General features: G+C 37.6%; 1 protein-coding gene across 2 annotated transcripts; it reads right to left on the reverse strand.

Moving 5' to 3' along the window:
* Window positions 1-700: 700 nt before the first annotated feature.
* Window positions 701-19,993, reverse strand: trpm2 (transient receptor potential cation channel, subfamily M, member 2). 2 transcript variants are annotated; one of them, XM_032568188.1, is made up of 32 exons: window positions 19,886-19,993; window positions 18,551-18,624; window positions 17,888-18,059; window positions 16,738-16,918; window positions 16,495-16,658; window positions 16,232-16,412; window positions 16,087-16,148; window positions 15,807-16,007; window positions 14,546-14,654; window positions 13,397-13,518; window positions 11,730-12,098; window positions 10,948-11,085; window positions 10,731-10,860; window positions 10,514-10,659; window positions 10,120-10,232; window positions 9,723-9,939; window positions 8,698-8,816; window positions 8,465-8,597; window positions 7,478-7,649; window positions 7,178-7,358; window positions 6,920-7,101; window positions 6,276-6,408; window positions 5,463-5,505; window positions 5,257-5,341; window positions 5,018-5,136; window positions 4,080-4,144; window positions 3,960-3,989; window positions 3,789-3,875; window positions 3,632-3,710; window positions 3,453-3,554; window positions 1,939-2,055; window positions 701-1,854 (listed from the first exon to the last, which is right to left on the reverse strand). In XM_032568188.1, the coding sequence occupies exons 1-32, from the start codon at window positions 19,901-19,903 to the stop codon at window positions 1,738-1,740; spliced, it is 4,161 nt and encodes a 1,386-aa protein (XP_032424079.1). In that variant the 5' UTR covers window positions 19,904-19,993; the 3' UTR covers window positions 701-1,737. The 2 variants fall into 2 exon arrangements, with proteins under 2 accessions (XP_032424079.1, XP_032424078.1); XM_032568187.1 differs by lacking the exon at window positions 19,886-19,993 and having other exon boundaries at window positions 18,551-19,815.
* Between the last annotated feature and the right edge of the window lie 1,491 nt (window positions 19,994-21,484).

Genomic DNA, 21,484 nt, shown 5'->3' on the forward strand with positions numbered 1-21,484 from the left:
AGGCCAGTTTATGAGCGCCATGTACTGGTAGGTTTGTAGCTCTTTTGATTAAAAGTTAAAATATTGAACCATGCTCCATGAGATGCTCAATGCTCTGCTTTGAACTTCTTCACAATATTATTCCTAGCCTATTAGATGTGTTTCTTGATCTATTTGATGCATTCTGTTCATTAATCTTCTCAAACAACCCTGTAAGACATCACAGAACATCTGGATTTATATTCATACTAATATTTCATTTACTATTTATTTAATACTTTAATTTACTTATTTGGTTTACAATCAAAATAAAGGCAGGTAAATATAAATGCATACCAACCTGCTCATGTTTTATTTGTAAAGAAAAACGTTCTATAAAAAACTGTTACGCTGTTCATTTTAAATTTTCTTATTAGCCACGCTCTGTCATTTCTTAAGTACCTTATGTTGTCAACAACAGGGGTTTAGATCTCAAATTAAGGTTTTGTTTGTGGTTCCAAATCTAGCTATCTTTTGTTTTCTGTAAACTAAATTATCACAGAATGTCAATAGGGATCAAAGTGGCTGTATTATGAGCAAAACTGTGTTTTGAATGTCACAAAATAAAAGTGGAGTGTGACGTCTTCTTTTCTTATCTCTGCCGTTGTGTTTAAAAATAGCTTGTCTGCACTTGTCGGACAAACAATATTTATGACACAAAAATCATAACAACGCTAACATCTACCAATCGTATTTGTTATTATGTCTATGTACAAACTATAGGTAACATTATATTAACGTTACAATAACACAAAAACATGATTTAAACTCAGTAAATTAAAGTCACTGGCTGTTGCTTGTGCAGCTTTCATACAATACTAATATGTCTGTTTTTAAACTGAACACATAAGTTAAAACAAGGACCGGTATTTGATGAAAACAGCGGTACAGATTATGAGGAGGGCGTGAAACCGATACTACAGCATGTGTCTGGCCACCTCCCCCTCAACCAATCAGAAGCGGCGGAAGCTGCTCCGAAACCAAGCAGCAGCAGAGCAGGAGCTGAAAATTCACTGACCTGAAATAATGAGTCCTCAGAGTTGTTCCTGCATGCTAAACACACTAAAATCACACACGACTAATAAGTAACGAGATGTTTATAAGTAAAACAGCAAGAAAAAAAGAGCCTTTCAGTCATTTTATTGGATTCTTGGAATAAAAGAATATGATGAAGATTTGAAGTTTATTCAAATAGATGAATCGATAGTAGTGCAATACATTGTTATAAAATCCATCCATAAATATTGTAATGGTATTTGCTACATAGACAAATTATTACTGTGATATATTTTGTCTATCAGACATTGTATTGACTGCAGTATTCACTCAACCATACTATTCCATTGAATATTGATGTTTTCATTAACTTTTATGGTCAAAGGCGTATCACATAAAGCACAATAGATATATAGAGTGCTGTTTCTAGAAACATTTGTAGAACAACAACTAAACTAAATTCACATAATGAACTTTTAGTTGTATCATAACAGCATGAACTTGTTTGGGAATGATAGGAAGTGTTAGCAATATTAACTGTAGTGAAGAGAAAGAACAGAATTTCAGGTAAGGATTTGCTGCATTGTTTCTTTAAATGAATCACAACAAAGGAGGCACTGAAAGGCACAAGGTGATTCATGGATTGTCTTCTATGTGCCAGGCTTCAAGTTAAGTTTTCTTAATGCAATATGAATATAACAATGTCAAACAGGGCCAGAATTATCAGAACTTCCTGTTGTGCAGCTCCGCCACCTGCTGCAGCGAGCGTCTTTGGTTTGGGCTGAGTCTGATTCTGCTGCTCACCTCCTGCCACTGGAGGCAGCTGTCACCGCTTATAACCTGTGGATGACAACAGGTCAAGTATCTCCTAAACTTATCAAACTGTATGTATTTTATGAAAAAGAAAAGTAAAATCCTTCCCACCATGTTGTTAATGTCCACCATCACTTGGCTTGTTCCGTCCAGGTGAATGTTTAAGACAGTTGTTTCCACCCAGGCATTGTCTGTGTTCCTGCAGTCGTCCACATAGCCCTCAGACACCTGAAACACAATCCAGAGTAGATCAAGAAAAACTTCATCATTAAATAAAGCAAATAAACATTATTCGCAAACAAAACTCAAAATAAAGGATGAAGGAACATGGATTCATAAAAGTCTTGTTACAGCCAGGAACCGACTGGTTTTGTCATGCTCAGCGTAGAATCGAGGACCCACACACAAAAAACCTGCTGACGAAAATGGCTTTTAATGAAGAAGTGAACAAAAGAGAACTTAGACACAATAGACTGCTGGACAAACATGGAGTGAGGACCAGGAAACAGGCAGCATAACCGGAGGAACTAGTGAAAAACAATGAGAGTAGCCAACATACATTCTGAAGAAGGAGCCGAAATGACAGGGGAACCAGAGTCATTCAGGGAGAAGTGGAAACAGCTGAGAGCAGGCAATGGTGAGATGAGAAGATAGAGAGCGCAAAAACTGACAGCCAAAGCAAAACAAACATGAAAGATAAACAGAAAGATCAAAAAGCTGAATTTGAGACTAAACTAAAACAATAAACAGAAATGAAATATGAATCTGAGAAAACAAGCAAAAGCAAAACAAGGAGCATAGATAAACACACAAATAATAAACTAAAATAGCAAGATATAATCAAATAAACAACAGATAATTTTACAGAGATCACAAGCAAACAAGTTAGTTTTCCCAAGATTATTGATCTGCAACAAGCAGTTGGTTCCTAATAAGTTTTTGGAAAATCAATTATATAATTTATATAACAGGTTGTATGTTTTTTTTTTAAAGCTGAACGTAGAAATGAAATTATGGTTCTATAAAAAATGACAACAATTTCCTATATTATTTATTTCTCAAAAATATAAACTGTCATTTTTTAAAAGCTTATGCAATTTTTGCAGCTCTATGCAAATTTTATTAGTGGGACTCAGGGCAAAATGGTTCTTTGAATTTTTAATATTTTCTTGAAGAAAAATTATGCAAAATACAAATCCGTGATTCTAACATATTGACAAACATCCACTTTACAATTATCCTTTTTATACGTAAAATACATAAAACAGTAAATAGAAACACTGAGGTTTGTAGCTGTGACTAATTGTGAAAACTTTTTAAAGGGTATCGATATTTTTTGCATGGAACTATAAACTGCAAACACTTTTTTTGTCAGTAAGTTCTTATACTTTAAAGAGAGTGTTTGTCATTGGTAGCTACAGAAATAGTGACTCAATGTGTTTCTGCTTGATGTCTGGTGCTAAAATATGAGATATGATAATGCTATTCCAAAAAATAACCATTTATGAAACAATAGATTATATAAAAACATTACATTAAATGTAAAGAGCACATCACAATTCCATTCATAAAAAGTAATATTTCTGAATGAAACTGAAGCTAAAATATTCAAACGCCAAACTAACCTTTGTTCCCTCTGACACTTTTGCATCTAGGGCTTCAAACAGCTTATCTCCCAGAATTCCCTTTAGATTTCCAGGCAGGTGATCCACAGAGTCAACAGGACCCTGAAGGTACAGAAGAACAACAAATGTATCTCACTAAAACCTAAAACAAAACAAAAGGTGAACCAATAACCACTCACCCCAGGCAAAGCTAAAGATCTAAGGTTCTGGTTCAAAACAGCCAAGAACTCCAGCACAGACCTCGAACTGTCTCGCCACCTGAAAAATCCAATTTCAAGTTCTTTAGATCTGAGAGACAAACATTTGAAACCCATGCCAGAATATCAGATGACCTACCGTGTAACCACGAGATCCAGGTTCAAATTTGGACCAAGATGGCTGAGTGCGCCTCTTCCCTTGATGCCCGTCCTCCCTCCTGGGTTTCTAATGATGGCAGGATCCATAAGAGACATCAAGATGATCTCCTGAGGTTACTGAACATCAGTTATTCTTTATGTTTTAACCCACCTGTAATTATCTAAGCCTTCTGGTCCAGATCTGTGATTAAAGGGGAAAAGTACAGATAAAAAGGTTTATGCAAAGCAGGTCAAAGAGGTTGGGTCAGTAGAGGGTAGTCTCATAACATACCTGCCTGCATGGTCATTTCCATCTTCAGAACTGCAATAGGTCGGCATGAATGAGCTGAAACTGACCTGCCAAAAAGAACAAACAAACATCCAAATCCATAAATCCTGAACACATTTTCTGTGCTGTGATTTAGAAAATGAATAGCTCTTCCTTTATGGCACCTTGGAAACCTTTGAAACTTTCCACATTTTCTTAATTACAACAAAAAGCAATGCATTTTATTCAATTATGTTCAACAAACCCACAAGTAGTTATGTGTTCCTAACATTTTTAACAAATAAAAATAATAAAAGTGTGTTGTGCATTTACATTCACCTGCATGCCTGTTCCTAATCTGCTCATCACCAGGAGCTAAAGAGGAGCCGGTGGTCGGCCATTCTGCACCTGAGCGTCAGCCCATGCGGTTTTCTCTCTAGTTACTCGATGTATAGTTCTCTGGATCGGCCATTAAAGCCTCCTTATACAAGAACTTCGCAGAATACGTCTATGATAACTAACCACACATCTTCTCACTTCCTCGTTTTAACCAACCTAACCTGTCCACCCTCCAATGCTCCACTGCCTCCTCCTCACCACACAGAACACGCTGGTCTGTCCACTACATTCTCTACAGAGCATTCTCTCAGTAAACAGTGGCACCATTCACTAGTCTTATTTGGCAATATTCATTCCTTCAATCCCACTCACCTCTTTTTATTATCATTAAATACTCCTGCCTGTAATTTGGTTCTCCACAAATAAAAATTACAAACACTGCGCTTAATACAATACCAATGCATTTCAACTTTTCAGATCTTCTTTGACAAAAAATTCTGAAAATCGGGAATAATTTTCCTTCTTCTTGATAATTATGTACCACTTTGTAACTTAACAAAATGTGGAAATGTTCAAGGGTAAACTTTTGCAAAGCATTGTTTGTGAAGTATCTTGCATGGTACTTTTTCCTCTGGAACAGGGAAGCTGTCTGGGTATTGAAGCTGATGGGACTTCTCGTGGAAGCCGTCTTCTTTTTCTGGTGTCCTCAAAGAGTTGGAGGATTCATCTGGTATAGTTGAAGCTGAAGGAAAAGGTTGACAAGAAAGACAGTAAACAAGTAAAACAATTATATAACTCTGTACGAACAGAAAGGTTGGGGTGAATGTAACAGTGTGACTGAGGACGGTTTAATGGTTTGTACCCTGTGGTTGAATTTCTTTTGCAGAAAAACCCTGAGATTTCAGACTGTCAACAATCCACTGCAGTGATTTGTTTGACTGGGTGACCTGAAGACACAAAGTAACCAGTAAATTAACAAGCTGCACAGGCAGTGATGAAGAAGGGTGGAAATCAAACATAATTTATATGGTGATATAGATTAAATGAGTCACTAAATCAGTTCATAACCTGTTCTTCTAGTCTCTCCATCCGTTCAGTTAAGGTGGTAACCCTCAAGAAACAAGCAAAAGTAACATGAGTGACTGAGATTTAGATTAGCTGATTAATAATAACAATAATAAAAAATCAATTTTCACAGTTTTTACATCATTGTAAGTACCGGTAAATGACATTAAAAAAATGTCATTTAGTTACAATTTATATAACAAAACATATTTTCCACATAGAAAAAACAAAAATTATGAGTTGAATGCTAATTTCTTGACAACTGAGTTTGAATTATCAAATATACAAAAATATTGAGGGCAGCACTAGTAGTACTGTTGCCTTGCAGCAAGAAGGTTCTGGGTTCAAATCCCAGTCTGGGGTCTTTCTGCATGGGGTTGGGGTGTTCTCCCTGTGCGTGCATGGGTTCTCTCCGGGTACTCCGGCTTTCTCCCACAGTCCAAAAACATGATTGTCAGATTGATTGGTCTTTCTAAATTCTCCTTAAATGTGTGTATGTGCATGGTTGTCCCTGTGATGCTCAGTGATGGATGGGAAGGGCATGACCTCACTAGGTTGCAACCCCACTAAGGATAAGTGTGTAAAATGATGGATGGATGGATGCTCAATAATATTGGGTTTAAGCTTTAATGTGAGCTTAACTCAATGATGATGATTTTAAAAGTCTGAGCCACAAGATTCTAAAATGAGGCACAAATTATTCAAAAAAGAGAAACTTAAACATAACCATTTGCACTATAAAATCCCCAGTTTCAGTAAAGATTCTGCATGGCTTTCATTCAAAAGCTTACACAGAGGTATTTAGAGATATTTTACTTTTGAGATGTATCCAGAATGCGTCTCTCCATGCTCTGGCTCTGCTCCTGCCGTGCAGACAGCAGGTGTCTGTCCTTCATCAAAGCTTCCCAGGACAATAGCTCCTCTTCTTCTGTCTGAGGAAGCTGCTTCTCTGGAAAAAAAAAAGTGTGGCGTGATTTGTATCACCGTCACCTTTTCTTCTGTTTGGTCTCAGCCTTAAGGTTCCACAGACCTCCATAAAAACACACTTCATGTCACTGTCTGCATTGGTGTAATTTAAATACCATTAGAATATATACGATATAAATAGACAGCACTGTGCTGCACACTCAAACAACAGACGTTGATGCATGATTGGCTGTAAGTAATAATTTTCATTATGTTTGTTTGAAAATGCAAATGACAGGAACGTATAAATCTGATTGAATGAGGAATCGGCAAGTCAAACCTTTGCAAAAAATTGACAATGCAAATCTCTGATTGGTTTACTTTTAGTAAAATAGAAATAACTACAAATGATTACAAGAAAGGATGTGCACTTGGAACTAAATATGGATAATCATCTACAACACAGGAGAGGGAGATGATATTTGAAAGCAGTGGCCCTGAGGATACCTCTTGTAAAATATCACACATCTAAACGTCAGGGATTATGGCCTTACTGAACTCAGTAGATGAGATCGGAGCCTTGAACAGCACCATTTTTCTGATGAAGAGGTAGAGATGACTGAAGATGATGAAAGGAGGTGGGGCAGCTGGGCGGCTATAGTACTCTTTGATCAGCTCGTATCTTTGAAACTTCCAGATACTATCCGTGTTGTCATGGACCTCCTCAAATGTGTAGCTGTGCAGGCGAAAGATTAACAGATTCATTATGTTGGAAACCAAATTTAAACAAAGATGTGGTGCTAAGGACTCACTTAAAGATGGCTATGAGGAGGTTAAGGAGCAATATGTTGGCAAAGAGCAAGTAAACACAGAGCATGATGATGGTGAGCCACTCAGGGAAGACCGGCATTTGGTTTTCATTCAGCACAGGACATTTGGGCTTCAGGGGATCCGTACCATTCATGCTGCATGAATTTATATCAAATGCAGCGTCTGCAGGAGACAAAACACAAACTAGAAAACGCTGTATCAACAAGAAAACATGTCTTTCATTGCCTCATATTGTATTTTTCCAGACATAATGGAACTACACAGAACACCTCTCCACTCACTGTCAATATTTTCAGGGAAACTTCCAAATATAATGAGGTATGGCTCGTAAATAGCCCCGCGGATGATCCAGTCCAGTCGATTGTCATTATGGATGAGGATGCCTTGTTTGGCCACACCGTACGCCACAACCCAGATGCTCAGCAGAAACATGAAGAAGAACATGTCCATCATCTGCAGCATAAAATTACATCAGTTAGAGGACAAAAAGATTAGCTGCCATTACAGACTTGTTAATAATCCAATTTATACTCAGAAAAAAAAACAATAGGACTTAATTGAAATTAATTTGTCAGACACAGATACAATCTGCATCAACAACATCATGAACGACTTGAATGAAACTAGCTAAAGTGAACACCAGATGATAATTTTTTAGTAGTAAAGAGAGAATAGTTTTGTACTTAACACTGAGATGGGATGCATTTACATTTCTCATTTGAATTCCATCTATCTATTATCTTTACACAGTTGCAAGGGGTGCCAGGCCGGGATTTGAACCCAGGACATTCTTACTGCAATAGTGCTACCAACTGTGCCACTGTGCAGCCCTCATTTAAAATAGACTTAGACTTAGACGTAGACTTCGACTGACTTTATTGTCATTTTGCATGCACAGGGTGTATACAGAACGAAATTTCGTTGCATACGGCTCAGGACAGTGTTTTGAGGTTCCAAATCCACAATGGCTTAAATTACAGTTTATTTTTGGGGCATTTTTAATAATCTAAGAACATACAGTATATCTACAGCTGTAGCCCATTATTAACAAGATAATGTTAATAATCTTGTTATGAACAAGATTATGAACCAATTCTGTTCATAACCTTCATAGACAGCAAAAAGTCCTATTTTTCAGGACTGTGCACCCTGCTGTCAAAATTTTGTCTTCAAAGACTATTTTAAGGACTAGAGGTGCACAAGTGTCAGGAAGATCAGTACTGTACTGTTATCAGGTTCATCATTTAAAATTCATGCAAACTCCTCACCATTTTCCTGACTATGATGATTTTAGGTCCCAGTATTCGACTGATGGTGAAAATTGCCATAAGACGGAGGCAGAAGACCACAAAGTCGATGCACAGGAGGATTTTACCTGCGTAAAACAACTCAGTTGTCAGCCTGAGGTAAAAAAATAAAATTAAATTAAAAATTGGTGAGTCACAGATTATTGAGTATCTTGAAAGACTTTCCATGTCCCTCTGAGAGATAGAGAAGGTACCTGAATGCAAGACCCAGACAGAACAGCACAATGGAGATGACATCCAAAATGTTCCACATCTCATGAATGTATCTCTTGGCTTTCTTACGAAATCCAAAACCATCAGGATCATAAAACAGCTGAAACAGAAAACAGAGATTTAAACTGAGATGTCAAGATGTTATTGTCTATCATTATATATTTATTCTGAATAAGATTATATTTGATCTCATATATACAGTATATATACTGTATATATATATTTGACGCGAGAGTCAAAACGAGCCATTGTAGTCATTAGGTTACAACTGGTGTCAGAGCTTGTCAGAGTAGGGCTCCGCCAAAGTTGCCCTTTATCACCAATTCTGTTCATAACCTTTATGGACAGAATTTTGAGATGCAGCCAAAGTGTTGAGGGGATCGAATTTGGTGGCCTTAGGATCAGGTTTCTGCTTTTTGCAGATGGAGATGTCTACAGCTAAATGTGAAGAGGCCAGGATGAGGATCAGTGCCTCCAAATCCAAGACCATGGTCATGAACCAGAAAACAGTAGAGTGCCTTCTTTGGGTAGGGAAAGAGGTCCTGCCTCAGGAGAAGGAGTATCTGGGGGTTTTGTTCATGACATTAGGAAAAACAGGGCGGGGAGATTGATAGGCAGATTGGTGCTGTGTTTACAGTGATGCACTCTGTCGTGGTGAGGAGAGAGCTCTGCTGAAAGTTGGAGCTCTCAATTTACCCGTCAATCTATGTTTCCACCTTCTTGTATGGGCTTTGGGTTGACCAAAAGTACAAGATCGCAGGTACAAAAATCGGGGGTGGGGGGGTGCTGCTCTTCCACATTGAGAGGAGCCAGTTGAAATGGCCTGGGCTCTGGTTAGGAGGCCTAGGAGGTGTACCTGGGACACCTCCATGGTGAGGTGTCCCAGGTACTTTCCACCAGGAGGAAACCCATTTTTATGTTTTTTACACATCTTTAGGGGTACATTTAAGTCTGGAAGCCATAGTATGTTTATCAATGAATGTCCGTTACATTTGCATCATCTCACCTGTCTGATCTCTTCACACACCAGAGAGAACAACCAGAAGTAGAGCACCAGCTCTACTATGGATGGTGTACTCTGGAAGTCGACCATCAGAACCACAGCAAAGAGGAACAGGAAGGCAAAGTATGAGATGATGTTTCCATAAAACTTGACTTGAGGAGCGCTGTACAGTCCAACCAGTCTGGACCAGCAGCCCAGAGGCGGCTCCACATTCTGCTTCCTGTGGGCAGAAACAGATTTGTGTGCAAAAATTTATTATCAACATAACTCAATTTCTCTCTGGATGAGTTCATCATGTCTAAAAAGGAACAGATAAGATCATGGAAAATAACTTTGGAAATGTGAGGCTTTACAACTTATGAGGTTTTCATTTATAAAACTACTCCCATTAATAACTCACCTGAAAACCACAAATCTTGTGTAGATCAGAGGGAAGAAGACCATACAGACCAGCACCCTCCAAACAGGATTTTCAACTGAAAGCTCACCACACCAGATCTGAGTAAGAAGATCCTAAAGCACAAGCTTCTTATCAAGATTTTTGATGAATTAATCAGGTACAAGAAAACAGACTGTCTTTGAATCACTTATCTTTAAGACTGGAGAAAACAGAAATGAGGTTTAGCAAGACTTTTGAACAAAAATATTTTGGTCTGTATTCAAGATGTTGAATTACTTAACTTTAATATGCAGTACCATGTAAAAGAAGGTTAAAATTTGGTCTGTGATCTGACCGCGCAGTTTAATGTACTACATGTATTAACTTATACAATATAAATAAAAATCTGCTTCACCTGAACACCTGACAGAGCCACAAAGTTTTTATCATTGGCCTCAAGTGCCAGCCTCAGACACGTTGTCTTGCCCCAAAAGCATGAGATTCGAACCAGCAGCTTCTGGGCACGTTCCTTGTCACTATTGTAGCACTCGCTGAACACACCTAAGGACACACATGCAGGTCAATAAATTCCACCTCAGTCTGTAAATGTTCTCTTTACCTCTGTCCCATACCAATCGCATGATTTTCATAGTGCTTTGCGAGCTCCAGCATTTCTTGAGGCTCGTCTGCATCAATTGACTCCTTTGCCATTTTCTTCAGGATCTTGCTGGCAGCCAGAGCACCAGACATGCAGTCTCCACACTGCGTGCACACAGAGAAATACAGAGTTACAAACATAAACCACTTTGAAGACACTTTCATTTCACATGTACAGGAAATTTTAATCACCTGATCCCAGGCAATTTCAGACAGCTCCTTGTTGTTCTGGATAATTGCCCAAAGGAAAAGGTCACTGCCTGGATCCCTCTGGGCTTCAGCTCTGTTCTGCCTCAACAGGTCCTGCATCATTGTCTGATCTTTAGATACCTGGAAAAAATGTCAGTAATTGGGATTTTGGGTTAACTGGTCAGGTGTAGTCTCCATTAAGCTGCCAGATATGGAGGAGTCAGTGAATTAATGGAAGTCTTAGAAATAAAATTGATTTTGATTAAATACTAAACAAATAAGTCCGTTAAAGATATTTTGAACAGGAATTAATCCAATCACATCCCATGAACAAGAGGCAAATGCCAGGGGTCATGTTTGAAGGAGACGAGGCACGGCTCATGACCAGGCCAGTACCATCCCTACAGTAAAGCATGGTGGTGGGAATGCTCATGCTGTGGGAATGCAACAGGAACTGGCAGATTTTTCAAGATAGAGGAAAAGATGAATGCTGCAACCTCAAGAAACATTCAGGATAGAAACCTGCTCAAGAGCATTTTGACCTCAAACTGGGGCAAGGGTCAATTTGACAGCAAGAAAACGACATAAAGCAGATGGCTAAGATCTCTAGAAGAATGGGCGAAACTGCTTGTGGAATCATATTCAAAAGACTTCAGGTTGTAATTGCTGCCAAAGGTGGATCAACAAAGTATTAGACAAATGCATGTGATTTCAAGGTATTTACAGTAGAGGTCCTTGAAAAACTAATATCAAACTGAATAAAGTTCAGAATGAAATATACTCACAGATGATGAGATGTCCTCTGTGGACATGTCAAGATGGTATGTCTTGGCAGATGAAGGATAGATGTGCTGTGTGAATTTTCCCAGCAGGTGGCGCACTTCATCAGAGACATGAGTCAGTGAGATCTTTGCTCCTGCCAGAACATGAGCCCTTTGGCCCAGTGCCTGATTTCTGCTGCTGCTGGCAAGGTTCACCCTCTTGGCCAACTTGTCCAAGAAGAAGCAGTTGGGGAGCTGTTTGTAGAGCTCACAAAGGGTGTTGTCATCCTTCAGGAAGTCCCTCAGACACAAACCATTCTCCAGGAGAAGACTCACAAACTCAGGCTTGTTGCCAACCAGGGCTAAAGTCATGGCCCAATGGAGGTCGTTGGACTAAAGAAAGAAAGGAAGAACTTTCTTACGTTGGTGAAAAACAGTTATATGTCATAAAAGAGACAATTTTAAAACCCAACATGTCTGAAATATACAGTATAAATTGAAGAACCATTCATTGCACCATTATCTGTTATATATATATATTTTAAGAAAACTCAGATGTACAACTCACTTTAGACTGGAATTTAATTTTATGTAGGAATTTAACTGCAGAGTTTCAAATGGTTTTTCAATTTATGCTTGTGGTGGATGCTCCTACCATCACCACATCGTGTTAGTATTTATTTTGTTTTTATATTAGTTATAGCTTATAGTCTGTTTAAGTTAGTTATTTCATTTAGACCTATATTTTTTAATGGGTGCACACTTTAGTTAATGTCTGTCTGAATGGTTTACTTACACTTGTTCTTTTGTTTGAGGTGCTGCAATTACAAGTCAGCTGGAGGAGGAAACCTGGAAGAAGCCATTTGTTTTCCTGAAAGACTAAAGGGGGGAGACTTTGCTGTTTTAAGTTGATTTTAATTAGTTTATTTTGTCATTTACTCACTTGTTATTGTTTGTGTTAAGTTAAAGTTAGTTTTGCTTTATTTGTTTCATAGGATGCTTTAGTTAATTTTGTATTTATTTGTTCTTTTGTTATATTGTGCTTCCCTCATGTGGTAAATTTAGGTTACGCCACTCCTATTTAAACAGCCTTTTGTTTTTTGTTTGCAGGTCAGTTTTGTTTGTGTTCAGTTAAGAGTTCAGTTGACCTCAGTTAAATTGGGCCCAAATTTGTTATTTATCCTTTGACTTATTCTTGCATTAAATCTTTATGTTGTGTTCACTATTTTTGGAAGAATTAAATTGAACTTTTTCTACTTTGAACACTTTTCTTCTCCTCGTTTGAGTCTGGTCCCTCAGAATGCTCAAAGAAACATCATAAATTAACCATTTTCTCTACAATACTTGTGGTGCACCACATGGGATCTCCAACAAACCTGACTTTTAATTAAGTAATTGCATTAATGAGGTATGTGCTACTACTTGAAAATAATCTGATCTAACTGCATTAATGAGGTACGTATGTGTTACTACTTGAATCCTAAATTAAAACAAAAAAGTTTAATACATATTTTACAATCTATAGTGTTGAAAGCCGCATCGCTGCTGATCTGTTTGTTCTGACTCCATATTGACCTGCTTTTCTAAAATTAGAAACAGTACCTTAAAAATTTATTGGTGGAATAATTTTAAATAAAGTTCAAATCTAAATCCTTTTTACCAACCGGCACAGTGGTCTGAATCAAACCCACCTTCCACATGCTTTGCTCAGTGAAAATCTCAGTCTTAGCTAAGTCCACTCGATTCCAGGTGATAGCCAGCTCCAGCTGCCTCTTCCAGGACTCACCTCCTCGTGATTCATCAGTCTTTGAAGCTGAAGGTAGAATACTCACTGACAGGTAAATGTCGTCAGAATATCTACTGCACACACACTTATTCACTTTTATTTAAGGCAAATAACCCCTATAACAAACTGTTTAAGAAGCAGAGAAGTAGTTTGGTTGAAAAGATCGGAAAACTCATAGACTAAACTTTGTATTAGACGATGAGATAGCAGACATCCAAAAGTAGCTGAGTAAGATGGATTGTTTCCTGATGACATGCCAACACAGAAGAAAACTAAATGATGGAAACTTGAGGGAAAGCATTTCAGACAGTTAGATGAATCATCATAATACGAGCATTAATGGAATGTTCAGTGGTGTGGACTCACACTGTTTTAGTGCATGGAGCGTCTTCTACACAACATGCATTAACCTTGCACTGAAGGGATGTTGGTGAGGCCCAGGAGGAAGCATTGCATGTTTCTAAACACATTGGCATATATCTTTCCACATAATCAATGTTCACTAATGCCAGAAAGATCCTTCCTGGTCTTCAGTCACTTCACATTTCATACTTTTGACTTGTGACTGCGCATTCTGAGAAGTAACATAATCCTCTCTGTGAGAAGTGTATTGCAGTAAGTCTTCTCCCCTTCAAGCTCATCGCTGTGTTGAGGTTCTGGACTGCATTCAGTCCATTCAGACATTTACACAGTATCTTCCAAAGTATTCCGAAAATTCACACACTTCGTCCACATTATAACAAGATACAACAGTATTTTAAGATTAATATGATTTTATGTTACAGGACAACACAAAGAACTGCAAAGTTATAAAAGGAGATAAAATATTTTTTCTGTTTATTTTTGTTTCTATCAAATAAAGCTATGTTCTCACATGATAGAACATTAATTTCTGAGTCTTGTCACAGATTCCAAATTGGATTTAGGTGGACTTTGACTGGACCATTCTAATACAGGAATATGCTTTGCTTTGAATTGTAGAAAGCCAGAAAAATGAAAAGTGTTGTAGGATTTTAAAATAAAAGTCTTTTGCAAGGCGTTGTTGTTACCTTACCTTTGAGAAGAGCTTTTAGGATGGCCACATCCAAATCCACTCCCCCCTGATCGTCCTCGCTTGCTTTGAATATTGTCAGCAAATGAGACATCCCGATGATGTCCTGAATCTGGAAACAGAGCAAACACATGACTAGACCCAGAGTGCTGTTTGAGGAGGTTTACTTCAGACTGCTAAAGAAGACAAATATTGAAACGTGACTTAAGAGAAGATTTACTGAAGCACATCAGATTACATGTCTCCAGTTTTAAGTCAGGTAGAACTAGCAAAATTATTTCTATTTGCTAGTATTTTCTTCAAATTTGGAAGTTTAAATATATTAAGTTTACCATGCCTTTGAACAATTTTGTAAAGCTTGTGATGTGATGCCTTAATGAGCTTCTGAGAGGTTTATTAACACTATTTGAGCTAAATAAAGGCACATTCAGGTTAAATTCAATTCAATTCAATTCAATTCAATTCAATTCAATTCAATTCAATTCAATTCAATTCAATTCAATTCAATTCAAACTACTTTATTGATCCCAAAGGAAAAATAATGTTATTGTAATTCATTTAATTAAATAGTGATTGTAGATGGCGATGGCTGTTGGCAGGAAATATTTCCTATAGCTGTCTGTGTTACAACAAATCTGAAGAAGACTCTTACTGAAGACACACTGTTTTTCAATGACAGTGACATAAGGAGCATAGCCATGGATGTCCATAATTTTCTTGATTTCATATAAAACTCTTCTTTGCACCCTAAGTCACCCGTAGAACAGTACCAGCCTTTTTTATCAGGTTGTTGAGCCTTTTAAGGTGCCTGGTTCTGATGCTGCTGACCGAACAAGTGATGGCAGACAAGATGACACTCTCAACAACAAATTTATAGAAAATATGCAACATATAGGGGGAAACGCTCTCTCTTTCTTGCTGGTGGTTGAGAAAAGTTGAAATGATCTCTTTCTGTGAAAATGTAAAAAAAAGTTTGTTTTTGAAGAAGTAGATATAAAAAAAAAAAAAGGATTCAGAGCTCTGCAATTTTGGGATCTTGTATGGTTCTTACACTTTTTGTGGGCATTGTTTTGCTGCCTTGGCCATTTTTTAGGACTAGAAGTGGTTTGAGTCAGCTCTCAAACCCAACAGTGCCATATTCCCCAAAAGCCCTTCTGTGGCCATCCCAGGAAACTTGCCCATATGATCTATATCAAAACATCAAGTTTTTGATATAGTAGTCTCAGTGTACTACTATGGATTGGAGCATCATCAGTACACAAACCTTTTTTGTAAACTCTATAATCTCATGTTCTTCAAACTTTTTATACTCTTGACCAAAAGACTCCATCATCTGCTGTCGGATGAGGGTGATGGTGATCTGGCTGACCGGTTTTCCAAACACCTGAGCAATAACATCTGCTATTCTCCCAGAGCCCTCCAGGATTATGCATGGTGTGCCACTGAGCATGGCTTTATAGAGGGTCTGAGAGGAGATGCAAATGAAAGGTCAGATTACTGGAATATCAAAGATGGAAAGAAGATTCAGGAAAATGCTGACTCACATCGAGTGTGCCTGGTCCTCCATCCAATGCCACACAAACCACTGGGATGGTCATAGAACTAACTGGATGACAAAATAAATAAAACACTTATTTACAGTCAAATACATTTTTTTATTTTAATAATGAGAACTAATCTTCTTTTAACCTTTGTTTCCAAGATTTCTGCATGAGATGTGTTTCTCTAGTTTTGCACGCAGCTCAGTCTCCACAAGATAGCGTCCACTGGTTCCATCATCAACCAGCAGGAAGTGGGAATGATTGTTATCAAGACAGGCCAGAGCACCCTGACCTTGTGTGTCAATCACATAATTAGCTGGGAAGCAACCCTGCAGACAAACAAAATGCAAACTATGAAGGAAACACACAAATCCATGCATAAGCATAATGTGAAGAGTGTGTTCTTCTTACTTCTTCATGTACCAATTTATCCCTGTTGTGAATTACTCCCCATGTTGCCACTCCAATAGCCACTACTTGCCCCTGCATGGTGTTACTCAGGGCGTACTCCCTCACAGCCTGTCCCACATGCATCATCACACCAGAGTGGGTACCGCCAGTGAGGATCCATGCACCTACGGAGGATGAATTATCACTGAGTGTGTTTTTGGCTGACATTCATCACACCTATCTCCAGTTTTCTGTCTGTCTCACCTGTAGTCTGTGCAACTTTGATAAGCCCTCTGCGAAAAGTCTTCTGCAGGTGGGGCTTCAGGTAGAAGTTATTGGCTCCTCCAGTCACAGATATGAGCAAATTTGGAGGCGAAAGTCTCCATTGTTGAGTCAATAACGTGTAGAGCACCTCAGCTTCGGTGTCTGCCGACACTCGTACATACTGGCAATAAACATACATAGTGGCATGAGAAGGTGTAGTATACATTTACAGTGCCTTACAAAAATGTTTCTACATGGAGTTTTTCAAAAAAATTTTTTGTCAAACTACAGCCATGTAGAGATGCTTATGCATCAGATTTACAGATACAACAGAAACATGTGAATGCAAAAGTTCCAGTTTTGAACTTTTGTGTGTAAAAAAAAATGATTAATTGTGTTAAAAATTTAAAAACATTAATCAAACTTAATGCATTAAAATCCCAGCCATAAGCAAGATACATACAAAAAACAATGTGTAGTTGAAAAATAACACTGCAGATTACCCTGAACACTCAATCCCCACTGTAAAACATTGTGGTGTCAGCATCATCTTGATGAGATGTTTTTATTTGAAAGAGATAAAGCTGGTAAGAGTTGATGTCAGTATGGAAGGATGGATGGCAATTAAAATCTAATTTCCTTTGGTGGTATCACAAGTGAACACAAATGAACAACACACTTATAAGATATGCATTTAAAATTTTTACAAATTGTAAAAATCACCTAACCTATATTTTTCTTCCACCTCACGATTGGGTCTAAGTTAGATTATTACAAAAATGTAATTACAATACACGATTGTATTGTAATCTTACAATACAATCAGGTTTATTTATTTTATTTCTTAACTGGTTCTGCTGATGTAATCAATTACATGATTGTATTGTAATCTTACAGTACAATCATGAAAAAATCTGAAAAAGTTTAAGGGGATAAATATTTACCAACATTCACACACCAGGCAATCAAAAGTGTTTGCTCCAAAGTGTTTAGACCAAATCAAAAGAGAAAATAACAAAAATGCTTTAGAAAATATTCCAGAAAAATACAAAACAGCTGAAACACAGAGTTCTTTTAAATCAAGCCTACAACTCCAGCCCCCTGTGTTAGATTATTTTAGAGTTTAGAGTTGGAGATAGGATTATTTTACCTTGCTTGTCTTTTGCCCCAAACCACCAAAGCTGATGTCTCCAAAAGCATCTGTTGGAGCTTTGTGGATATGTTTTCCTTTGTCCCAAGTTTCCCCGGTGAAGTCCTCTGGCTTGATGGCTTCATCAGTGTGGTCAGTCTTTGAGTATCCACAAAGACATAGTTGCTCTTTCCTGTAAAAAACACAAATTACATGATGTCACATTTCTATGTTGGTGGAAGAGGTTTAGACATGTGGGTTATGCACTATGATAGTGGTGTTATTGTACTGCCTTGGTATTCTTTACAATCCTCACAGTTATTCAGAAATATTGGGGAAAATAATATAAATTGATCCAATTTTTCTTGCATTAAGCCATTGTTTTCTATCCGTCCTATCAGGTAAATTAAGATCTAAAATGTTCAGCTGTAAAATTAAACAATTGTCACAACTGGACATTTTTAGAATGCATTTAAATAAAAATCAAAGTTTTAGTTGCTTCTTTAACAATACAAAACAAAACAGTTCTGTAAGTAGTTGTTGGTATTTCATAGCACTTTAATTGGAAACACAGTAGTGACTCAAAATGAGATTTAACTGCAGTCAGATCAGTTTCCTCTCATTATTAGTAAAACATTGCATCAAAACCACAAGCACAGTTTAAAGAGTAGTGAATCAACCTACCTGGGATCCCTCTGAAAAAAGGAGCATTCCTTTTTTGAGATGTTCGCCTTGATCCATGAGGTAAAAGCAAGTCGCTGGAAAGAAGGAGAGATGGACAGATGTTCACGTGCTGTTTTGGTTGCCAGAAAAAACTGTGACTGAATCTCATCTCCCTTCATGGTGGAATAACACAAGGATCGGTGGTGATCAGATTGAAGTCAGATTGAAGCCAGGCCGACAGCATGGCAGGGGAGAGCAGTCTCTGCAGCCTCTGTGCTGGCAGACAGTCTGTTCTGCATCACAGCTGTGCAGGGTGGAAATACTGCTGAGTAATTGACCCTGAGCACTCTGTACAATGCAGACTGCGTGCATTGCTGCTTTTACTGACATGGGGAGGGACTAAAGCATCAAATTTCTTCAAAATCCATTAAAAATGATCTATTTTATGTAACACAAAGTGTAAATTGTGAAAAGTAATAATAACATAAAGGTATTTGAGTTTTTTTCAGATTTATCCCAGTGTTTTGGAAATCATTCATAGTACTCCTTCTTAAATTTAGTTATATCACAATTACAAGCATCAATGAATTTTATTGGAGTTGTTTATGAAAAACACAAAGCAGTGAATAAATGAAGTGAAAGGAACATTTTTTGCATAGGATTCTCTGGAAGGTTTAGACATTCCCCTACATAAAATCCAGAGCAAGAAATTAACTAGTTAATTAAAAGTGCACTTCTGTTTGTTGTTTAGACTTGTCATTAATAAGGAGAGTGGAATGGACAAGCTTTCCTTTTTGTCTTTTATCACTCAGCTTTATTGACGGTGGGAAAACACACCCTAACAATGAAAAGTGCAGCGCTAGTGTGTCACCTCAAACCTGACACACAGCGCTCGCGCACCTACAAGAGTCACAGTAACAATAACAAAGTACCAGTAACATAAAAAAAACACTATCCTTCCAGTTTTTAATGATGGCAGTCCAAATCTGCAACCTCCGTAGATATTTTTCTATGCTCGCTGCCAATGATTTGGCCCTTCTTAAACAGACCAGCTGCTTCTCCATGACCATTTCATGTGTCATTTTGCACGATTGTTAAAGAAATGAGAAGTTAGCCACTGCATCAGCTAGGGTTAAATAAGTTAAATAACTCCATGCAGGTACAATCAAATATGAAGTTCATACTTATCTGCTCAGTGAAATTCAGGTGGTGACTTTTTTTGTATCTTGTCAGCTTTTATAAAACATGTTAGCAATTTTTCTCGGTTATTCTAGAAATTTCTTATGCTGGATCGGATTCAGAACAAAGAAACTCATCTTAGATTCAGAAGAAAATAACTGACAAGAGAGCACTTACCTCACGTAAGCAAGGCATTACCAAGTTGGTTTCTCCTTTATTGGTATGAAAATATTTCAAGATCCTTTGAGAGTGAACTTTGGATCCCAGTCATCTGAACATGACTGAGGAAGTACCTAGACAAAACATTAACCAAAACCACTGAACATGAGTTGATCTCTTCTGAGTTGCAAAAGTAAACAGAACCTGTTTCTCATAAAGTGTCCAGAGATCTTACAAGCTTCATTAACGTGTTCTAGCATGATTTAATCTACATCATCTCTAATCCCTCCAATCATTTCTTTGTGCTTTCAGGATGCCCACCTGCCCCCAAAAGTCAACTTCGACTAGAAACAACTTACTGCTACACGTATTCACATCAGAATACTGGGAAGTAAGGAAACCTTTTCATGGAAAATTACCACAATCATATGAAAGTCACTGTGGCAAACACAAATTGCTCAATTTGTGAGGGTTGTGTCATGCCTCGCTTGTTGCTGAGTCTCTGGATCATTAAGCCTGGTATCTCAATACTACAACAGTCAACCTGTCAGGATGCTGTCAGTTTCTCTTTTTAACATAAACAACATTTTTCCTGGGAAAGATATAAAATTTTTTAAATTTAATTACGTTATTGAGTATCAGGATTTTTTCTTAAGGTGTTCTGTCACTTAGTTGATAAGCGGTTGTTTATTTGTTCTTATTGTAACTTACCTCACTGTAACTTTATGCAATGATTTATAAATAGTTTTTTATCAGGTTCTGTATCATGATTTTATTTAGAATCTCTCTTCTGACTGACTGCCTTAAATAAAAAGTACTTGGAAATGAATCCTTACTTGCTGGGGTGGAGTCTTATTATTTAGGGTAGTTTTTTTTTTTTTTTTTAAGTTAAAACTGTCTCGTTTAGTTCAGAGTTCAAAAAATGTATTAACTGTACACATGACTGTGCACTGTGTACATACATATAGATAACACTGGAAACCTGCTGAAAACAAACGTAAGCATAGAGAATACATGTGGCACCCAGGATGATTAACCCATTTAAAGGCATTCTGATATACACCAGTACTTTTCTTTGAGTTTCCACAATAACTTTTTCATCAGGCATTGAAATGTTGTGCCAAGATGCATTATCAGTCTGAACATGTCGATTGTTGTGTTATGGTCTCTGGTATCACTGCAGCTGCTTTTTCTGTTAATGTTTTTCTACGGTTGTGAGAGTTGTGATGGTTTCCTCATAAGAGTTTCTGCCCTTTCACATCATGGCTCTTCCATCTAATGCATACTTGTCCATGCTTGTGTACTTGGAAAATGTTATTTGTTGTGGTCCATATATTGTTCCCATTTAACATACAAATGAGAGAATTAACGCACCAGAACAACGGGGTGTTAGTGCTTTTAAGAAATCAACAACATACAACCAACAAATGAGGTAGAAAGAGGTAATGAATTACAGCAATATAAATATTTAGGTCTACGGTTTTTGAAGTGTGGAAGAGCTAGCTCCCCCTTCAAAGAACAAATTGACAATGGTGTCTCCCCTCCCAACATTATTGCTATTACTTTTGCTGTTGCTATACTTGATGTTCCATTCATAGATGTTTCACTTATGTGCGG

The sequence above is a fragment of the Xiphophorus hellerii genome, chromosome 7 (assembly GCF_003331165.1).
Source record: "Xiphophorus hellerii strain 12219 chromosome 7, Xiphophorus_hellerii-4.1, whole genome shotgun sequence".
Lineage (NCBI taxonomy): Eukaryota > Metazoa > Chordata > Actinopteri > Cyprinodontiformes > Poeciliidae > Xiphophorus > Xiphophorus hellerii.

Bases quoted from the DNA above. Each gene is read 5' to 3' on its own strand.
- trpm2 (XM_032568187.1), bottom strand. From the start codon at position 18,708: ATGAAGGGAGATGAGATTCAGTCACAGTTTTTTCTGGCAACCAAAACA. The intron at 7,102-7,177 runs GTGAGTCCTTAG...TCGCCTGCACAG, and splicing joins CTCCTCATAGCCATCTTTAA to CTACACATTTGAGGAGGTCC. The intron at 3,990-4,079 runs GTATGTTATGAG...CTTTAATCACAG, and splicing joins GGAAATGACCATGCAGGCAG to ATCTGGACCAGAAGGCTTAG.